The following is an 8,972-nucleotide window of genomic DNA, read 5'->3' on the forward strand; positions in this document are numbered from 1 at the left end:
GAATATTTTTTAGTTTGGTTGGCTTATTTTTATATGATGCACATATTGAAATGTCAAAAGCATTTATTTAGCGGAAAAATCTAAAGAGTGGCTACAGTCTACCCCCCCCCCTCCGCTCCTTCAAGTTACGCTCGACTGTCCGAATATTCGCCAATTTCCAAGTATGCGAGTTAGTTAAGCTTTTACTGTTAAAGATGACTGCATGAAGCAAATTTCTGTCTTCTGATTTCAGAAATGTTCCTCTTTTTTACTTAAATTACTTTGCTTGCAATATCTGTTAAGAGAAAACTGATATACAATGAAAATTTAGAAAATGTTCAGAATTTAGATTTAAGTTATTTAAATAGCAATATGAGTGGGAAAATAAATTGTATTTAATATTAGGTTCCAAGCGAATACAATAAATATGCTTTATTATTATTTATTTTCTCTATTTTGAACTGAAATTTCATCATTAAATCCTGTAATATAGTTTAGTTCTTCATAGTTTTTTTCTCTCATTCTAAACTAGTTCTGTAAATTGAACTATTATTTAAAATTAAAAACCAAAAAAAGTAATTATTTTCCATGGTTGAGTAATGCTTATTCTCTCTTAATAAGTACTTCATTTCTCATATTTTAAATTACAAGTGTAATTTTTAAGGTTATGCAGTTGTATATGATGTAATTAGGCAGGTGCTTATTTTTTTTCTTAAAATGTGCTTGAAAAGTGCTTATAGGTGCTTATTTTTTTAACTAAAATGTGGCTATGAACCCTGTCTCACCAGGTCGTCCACCTTGTCGAAGAGATCGCTCGTGATGACAGTGTTCGCCTAGCCTGGTCTCGGGTCATCACCCACACTCTCATGGCCTGCACAAAAATGGGCACTCCATTTTCTGACATACTTGTCAGAGACACGTTTCTCCCCGTAAACTGTCACCATCCGGCAATGAATAACTGCCGGTTTCTCACCTTCCGCTGTCAGAAATCGGATAACACCTCGCTGCTCCTCAGTCGTCGAATTTTGCAACACGAACGCCATCCTGTCCTCATACGGACTGCCGCATCATTTGGACGCGGCTTTTGATAAGAGCCTCTGCTCTCTCCTGCGCATGCTAGCGCCCGCGCATGCTCCAATCCCAGTCAGAGACTTCAATCGTATCCTGAGATATCTCCGTACGTTCTGCCATGGTGGAATATGCAAATATTTAGCTGTTACGTTTTTATGTCATTTCGTACCTTTTCATTTGATCCCCCCTTGTATTTAAATATAGTACATTTTCATACTTAAAACAGTTTAGACCTACCTTCAGTACTTATCAATAATATCACTGATTATTTTGATAACTGTATTGCCTATGTGCTTAATAAATTGTATTGAATTTTAAACTTTCAGATACAAATATTTTCATGAAAGTATATTAGAATCAGTATCTGAATTCTTGTGAGTCACCTTACATTCAGTTTCAAGTATTGTTTTTTAAAACTGTGCATAAAAATTATTTGAAATTGGGCAGAAATGTCTTCAGTATCTGGTATTTATTAACCCAGGATATATTCATAAACATTTTCTAAACCTAACATATTTTAAAGCATTCGGATCCAAAAATATAACAGAAATTGACCACTGTTACAGAACACCTATAGAATGGTTTAAAAATATAGTAGTAGGATTTTAAAATCTGAGCTTTCTGCGGAGCAAGCATTCACAGTCACATTACAAAATGAAAATGTATTTGTATATTATTTTACAAAATCATAAGTTGCCTTTTAAAGGTCCAAAGCATACACTGAAGGTCAAGAGTAGAATTTTCATACTTAATAAATGTCTTGCTTTTGTTTTGAGTGTCCTCTGCATTTTGTCCATATGTATAGTTCATTTCTTAATTTACACCCATAGGATGAAAGACATTTGAGTTGAAAAAAATCTTTAAAACTTTATTGGACATCTTTTCTCAGACAGAGCTAAACTAGGAATCCTCAGATTACTGATGTGCGGACTATGATTCAAGAGCACATAGATAGAATACCTTTAATTCTTTATGAATTTTGATAATTGATTTATGATAATTCACTAAAAGTAGAGCTGCTATTGTATTAATTGCTCAGAATTTTTGTTTTGAATTCTTTTTTAGAGGCTTCTTAAGAAGTGATGTGCTTCTTGGAACAGCAAGTATTAAATTGGTAGACTTGGAATCAGTATGTTTAATTCATGATTGTTTTAATGTGAGTATATCACTTTTCCTATAGGTATTCCCATTTATGCATATTTGATTTTATGTTTGCATAGTTTAATTCAGAATCTATATAAAAATTTAAGTTTTCTCTGTCACATACATAATTTCTTTAAAATATGGTCATACCTTTTTCTTTCTTTTGATATGGAAGTTTTTATTATTATTTAATATTAGTATACTGGAAGATTAAAATCTGTAAACACGCCTTGTTAACTTCAAGCCTTCCTTCTGAGGCATATTTTAACTGATAAACAACCTATCCAGAAAAGCCACTGAAATACACTGGTCATCAAAAATTAAGTGATAATGAGAAAAAATATGTATACTAATTTCATGTTGCTACCAATGTTGTAATTATTTAAGTTAATGAAATACAATTGAACACAAAATTGCACTTCTGCGCATACATTAGCACTGGAAATATGTAAATTCAGTGATTGACAATGTGGTGCGCAGTGAACGCATGTTGGAATTCCAGTTGGTAGTGTTTTTTAAAGTGAATGTGGTTTCTGAAAATGATCAGTATTTAGTATTTATGGCTCAAAAGCATCATTTACGTGAATGTCAAAAGTGACGAATAATTGGCAGAATCGAGGCTGATCAAACACAAATTAAGGTCACCCAAAATTTGAATGTCCCTCAGAGTATCATATCAAGAGTTTGGAGCCACATTTTAAGCTCTAGATGAGTTGATAAACAGCTTCGCTAAGGGTGACCAAGAACAACTGCATCAGAAGACCATCTTTTGTCATTGTCTGCTGGAAGAAACCTTAAAGCTACTGCAAGAGATTTGGTTTTAGATATCTAAGCTGCACAAGAGCTCGAATTAGCCATTCTACTGCTGAACGAAGGCTTAATGAGGTTGGACTGTATGCAAGAAAACAAATGGTTTGTGTCCTACTCACTCCAGCTGCCAAAAGGGGCCTGTTTAAATTGGAGCATTCATCACGTTCAAGGGAGCCAAAACAACTGGGCCCGAGTATTGTTTACTCAAGAGTCCAGATGTAATCTGAATAGTGAATCTAGACATGTGTTATTCTGGAGAAATGAAAGAACATGCAACTTGCCTTCCCTTGTCCATGGAATATCCCGTTTACGCAGTGTGGTTTAACCCATTAGCCGCTGGTGTTGCGTTGACGCAACGGTCAAAATAAATGTGTATATAAATATAACTACCTAAGATATTTTATACCACCAGATGATTTTGTGTAGGGAATATTATGAAGATTATTTCTGTAAAAAAATATTTGCCTTCAACAATCATTTTCTTTATAATAATTAATCTCATATTTTCGACCGGGTATTTTTGCTGAAAATATTTAATGAAAGAATCGCCGTCTTTATGAGTGATATATTTTTAGTCAAGGTCACCGTTTATCAGAACATTACATCAGTCAGATGTTTATATTTGTGTTGGGAAGCAAGGGAAAACAGGTGTTGCACTGACGTAACGTCAGCAAGAAACGGGTAGTCAATCTCCTTTTTCACTCATTCTTTTCGATGTTCTGATTCATGTTCTGGTTGTTTAAAAATGCCTAGAACGAGGTATCTTACATTAGAAGAAGCCCTTCAAAGATTTTTTGTTGAAGAAACAGATGATGATAATGTTGATAATGACCAGAATGAAACTGATATTGTTGTTGTTCCCCCAGAAATTGCAGAAACTAGTGACGAAGAAGAAAGGAATGGCAATGTTTTAAATAATGATAATCATATTTTACGAAATGATACTGCTGGAGAAGTTGAAATTCACGTAAGAAGTAAGTTTCAGCCTTCTAAAAGCAGTTATAGTAATACTAAAAAGTTTAAAAAGCAGAAGATTGAAATCTTGAAGTGGACAAAAAAGGAACTGTTAGTTATGTCTCAGGAACAACACGAAGAAAGAGATAGAAGAAAAATTATAAAAGACAAAATACAAGGAAAACTAGTGCACAGGTTTTCGATTTTCGTTTTGGTTTAGACATTTACTCTCTTCTTGTTGAACAGACAAATATATATGCTCAGAAAAAAAAATAATAATAACACAGAATTTATTGCATCTGAAGCCTATATGAGAAGATTTATTGGAATATTATTGCTTACAGGATATTAATCTTTACCTCAAGAAAAAATGTATTGGTCTTTTGATAAGAACATTTCTGTTCCTGTTGTAGGAGAATCGATATCACATTTGCAGTACATGAATATAAAGCAGAATTTGCGTTTGACAGTGGTCAAATTGACAATACTGATAAATTTTATGAGATGAGACCATATCTAAACTTACTAAATATCAACACATTTTACTACTGGAAATATAAACTCTCTTTTAGATTTCAGACGCAGAATGCATTATTCCTTTTGCAAGAGTGCAGAATTAGCCAGAAATAGATCAGCAACGGGAAGACCTAGTAAATTCAGCATTCAAAAACCATTGCATGGAGATGGTAGACATTTTATCATTATTAGTTAAGTCCGTTGATAAGAAAAGACTTTGTTGTAAAGAGTACCATAGCCAGACTGTTTATAGATGCAAAGTATGTAACGTAGCTTTACATCATGATTGTAATCAAGCTTTTCATGCGTGAATCTTTCAATTGAAATAATATGTATATGTAAAAGAATTACAATGTATATTTTAATATTCAATTAATTACAAGTAAAGTGATTTGTAGATTTATAAAACTTTATACAGCTAAAAGGTAATCCTGCGCTCCACTCAAAAGAAACATCACACGAGTACAATCCTACTCACTAAACATCCGTAGTCTTATTCCGCTGATGTTGCGCGAACGCAACACTCGCGTTTTCCACAGGTAAGAGCATTTTTTTAATTTCCAATGTAAATTTATGTTATAAATGCTTAATTTAGTACTTGTTATTATTTTCATGAGAAAAGAAACATTCCTTGTAGTTTTGGCGGTTAATGAGTTAATGGTTTGATAAGGAATCATGACAAATGGCCACAACAAGCTGCATATTTTTAAGGAGGTTCCACTCAGAAATATGTGGACAAGGTTTTCGAAACCCAAGTTAGACTGTTTAGGGATGCTGTTGGCCCAGGTTGTGATAATGGTTGACAATGCTTGCCCTCATCAAGCATGTGTGGTGTCAGAATACTTGCAAACAGAAGATATCGCTCGAATGGATTGGCTGCCTTACTCACCTGACTTGAAGCCAATTGTACACATGTAGGATTGCTTAGGGCACCAAATTTTAGCACGTGAAATTGCTGCCTCGAACTCTTCGGGATCTGAAAAGTGCATTTTAGCAGAGTAGCATGCAATTCCATAAGACTTGATCAAAATCTTGGTTAAAGTCTATGAAATCAAGATGTCAGGTATGCATATCTGTCAGAGGTTACCATATACCACATTAAAATTTTTCCCCCACAAGAGGTGACTTAATTTTCCCATTATTTTCAAATTTCCATAAATTTGATTTTAATTTCAATATTTTGCAAATAATCAACTGCAAACAATCATTTAGCAAACACCCATAGTTTTCATTAAGTATCAGTTACATTTTATTTCTGTCATTATCCTTTAATTTTGATGATTTCATATATTGCAGATATCTCATTCATATTTCAAACCATTTGTAGAAGATGGATGATTATGCTTCTTAGTTGTGTCTGACATTGTATAAAGAGAGGCAATGTGAATTTTGACACTGTGCCATCGCTGATGCAAATGAAAGTTTTGTCTCTCCCAGAGGAAAAAATTAAGTATTCATATTAACACATCTTTCGTAAAACTGCCAGAGTTCAGGCATTTTGATTGACTTCATAACATACATTAGCTGTTTATAAAAAAGGCATTTTCACATCAGTTTGTTTGGTGAATTGATATTGGAAAGAAAGCCTTTCATGTGATCAGGTCACCTCTGGCTGTTATGCTTTGGAATTTGCGACTCCAATCAGAACATCGACCCTTAGTTATATACCATCAAGTCAGGCTTTTTTAATATTTTTATCCACTTTAAATTTTCAGGGATTGTGACCCATGATATAGTTTGAATACCACTGGTATATTCTGTTACTTTTTCTTTAACATTTTAATAATAATAAATTGTTTTACAATACAGAATAAATTTTGCATTTTTCAGTTAATGGATGGTCGCAAAGCATGTGGAGGCAAGCTGGAAATTAAAGTCAGAATAAGAGAACCATTACTTACCAAGCAAGTTGAAGAAACCCGTGAGAAATGGTTGGTTATTGGTAGCTGATATTGGTTGCTGTGTAACCTGTCTTGTAGATATGTTTAATTAATGAAGATAAAGCCATGTATAAACAAAATTATGATTATAAATTTCAAAATAGATTTTTCTGCCATGATTACTGAAAAATGAACTTTATATTCCTGTTATAAATTTGTTTTAATAATAAATTTAGGAAATACATAAAAACTCTGGAGTTATCAAATACATACTATATAATTTTCCAGCTCACTGTTTTTATGTGTGTGCATAAATACTATAAAATTCAAATTGCAGAATTTTTTTTTTTTTTTTGTTTTTTTTTTTTTTTTTTTTTGTTGTTGTTGTTGAGCTGCTTGAGGTTTGAGATGAGCCTGTGTTACAGTTACTGTAAAACTATTTAAGGTTTGAGATGGAGCTTTTGTTACAGTTACTATAAAACTATTTAGATTAACCATGTGTTGGTTTTATTTAAGATATTTTTTCAGTTAATATGCAAAAAATTGACATCATTATTGCTTGCATTGTATTATCTTTTCTAATATTGCTAAAATTTTATTAGATTTTTCCTAACATACTTTTCAGTTTGAAGGGTAGTATTTTTCATGCTTTATGGGTTAATTTTTAATAAGCATCACATATAGCAGCAGATTTTTATTGCAAAATTTATCAAATGTTTATTATATAGGGTAAAACATTAATTAATGAATGAGTTTCCACAAGATCAAGCTACAGAATTATTGCAAAGCACTGAAGAGCTATCAACACTAATGGATGAAATGAATTTTCCTAACATCAAATGGCTGAATCACAACAAAGCACTAGAGAGCTATCTCTCAGTGAAGAACTTTCTAAAGGAAGCTTGCTTATATTTGTACTACTCATGAAAAAATGCCCAACCAGCTTATTTAACTGTCAAGAATGGAGAACAAACTTATTGGTGCTTTGTAACTTTAGCCACTTGGCAAGTGGTGTAACTTTAAAGGGCCATTCCCACTGGGGTTTATCTGAGCTAACAGAGTCAGTTCCACGTGTCAACTAGCTCCGCTCTACCTGCAGTTCAGATTTTTCAACTCACTGCCCTATGAGGGAAAACTAGTTTTGGATATGGGTCGATTATGTCAGATGTCTCCGTTAGGTCTTCCTAGCAAGGTAATAATCCCTAACATGCTAATTTTATTATAAAAAAGCAAAATTTTCATATTATTCTATTGAGAGAACTTAACTTCCTAAGAAAATGATGTGAAATTCAATGGCACTTGCATTTGTCAAAAGGAAATGAAAATGATCTAAACATAGATCTGAGTAGGAGATATATTTTTATTTATAAAAAGCTAACTTTTTTTACGCAAACTCACAAAACATGTTTGCACACCAATAATGAATTCAGTACATTTAAAATTAACAGATCTTTTAAAAGGTTAAAACTTATTATCTCATATATTTCCTATGTATTTAAGAAATTTTACTAATTTTTTTAATATATAAATCTATTTGAATTTGTGTCTCTCCAATTATTTGCAAAACTGGCATTCTGTTAGGAATGATTAATATCTTAAAACCAAATTTTATCCATTACCTTCTAACAATACTTCAGAGTGTAAAGAGTTAATTTAAATTTGTCAATAAACTGAAGAGCATTTCTTTCTTCAAGTAGACTGAAGAGCATGTCTTTGGATGCTATAATGCTTTTTCACGTAGATTCCAATAGACATACTTATGATGAAAACCAGATTTTGAGAATTCCATTTCAATCATACTTACCTGTCTTATGAAGCTACTTCTAACTCTTTGATCAGTCAGGGACTGTTGTGAAGGTATCCTGGCCAGAGCCCCAAATATAAAACAACTTCCATTACTTTTAGATCTGCCAGCCAGTCATCATATTTGACTGAGCAAATTGGCCAAAGTGAGAAAGTAAGTATCTGAATTTTGCTTTTAATGAATTTTCACAAAATACATATTCTTGATAGATGAAAGGTTTATTTGCTATTAAAAGTTATTAAAGTGTTAAATACTACACACATATCATTAATAAATATCAATCATAAACAGACTGGTACTGAATTATTTAAAGAAATTTATTTGGTATTAGGAAAGCCAAATAAATGTATCATGTATTGTGTTCATCAAAATAATAATAAAAACACCAGATAATTCACAGCATATATTCTTCAGGAATTTCTATTACCCTTATACAGCTATGTCATTGGAAAACTGAAGTCAGAAGGAACTAGTTTTTTAATCATGTTAAGTATCATTTCAGTTGATGACAAGATTTTTTTTTTTTTTTTTTTTTAAGATAAATTTTTCCTGTAAGAAGTCCATGGTAGTGTTGACATAATAAAATACAAGTTGTGATTTACTTCCTTATTAGACAGAGCATCATTTTTCATACCTTCGTAGACATACCATGGTTTCTCATTTGCTTGTTAACCAACAATTTACAAAGCTATCCTTTTTGGAACAGAAAATATGTGAAAGTAACTCTTGCTACCTCAAATAAATCCTACTCTTTTTCTCCCCTCTCAAGAGATTCCACCCCTTTATTCTTACTAGCAAAACATTATTTGTGTATT

The 8,972-nt window shown here is 32.3% G+C and overlaps 1 protein-coding gene across 2 annotated transcripts in view; it reads left to right on the plus strand.

Moving 5' to 3' along the window:
• l(2)gd1 (lethal (2) giant discs 1) overlaps positions 1 to 6,518 on the plus strand; it is a 200,315-nt gene extending 193,797 nt beyond the window's left edge. For both annotated transcript variants that reach the window (XM_035368889.2, XM_035368890.2), the window contains exons 22-23: positions 2,116 to 2,206; positions 6,304 to 6,518. In XM_035368889.2, coding sequence (XP_035224780.2) covers positions 2,116 to 2,206; positions 6,304 to 6,423 — 211 coding nt within the window. In that variant the 3' untranslated portion in view covers positions 6,424 to 6,518. The remainder of the gene's footprint in view (positions 1 to 2,115; positions 2,207 to 6,303) is intronic.
• The last annotated feature ends 2,454 nt before the right edge of the window (positions 6,519 to 8,972 follow it).

This window comes from Stegodyphus dumicola, chromosome X1, assembly GCF_044657685.1.
Source record: "Stegodyphus dumicola isolate Sdum_Otavi_A_Nest chromosome X1, ASM4465768v1".
NCBI lineage: Eukaryota > Metazoa > Arthropoda > Arachnida > Araneae > Eresidae > Stegodyphus > Stegodyphus dumicola.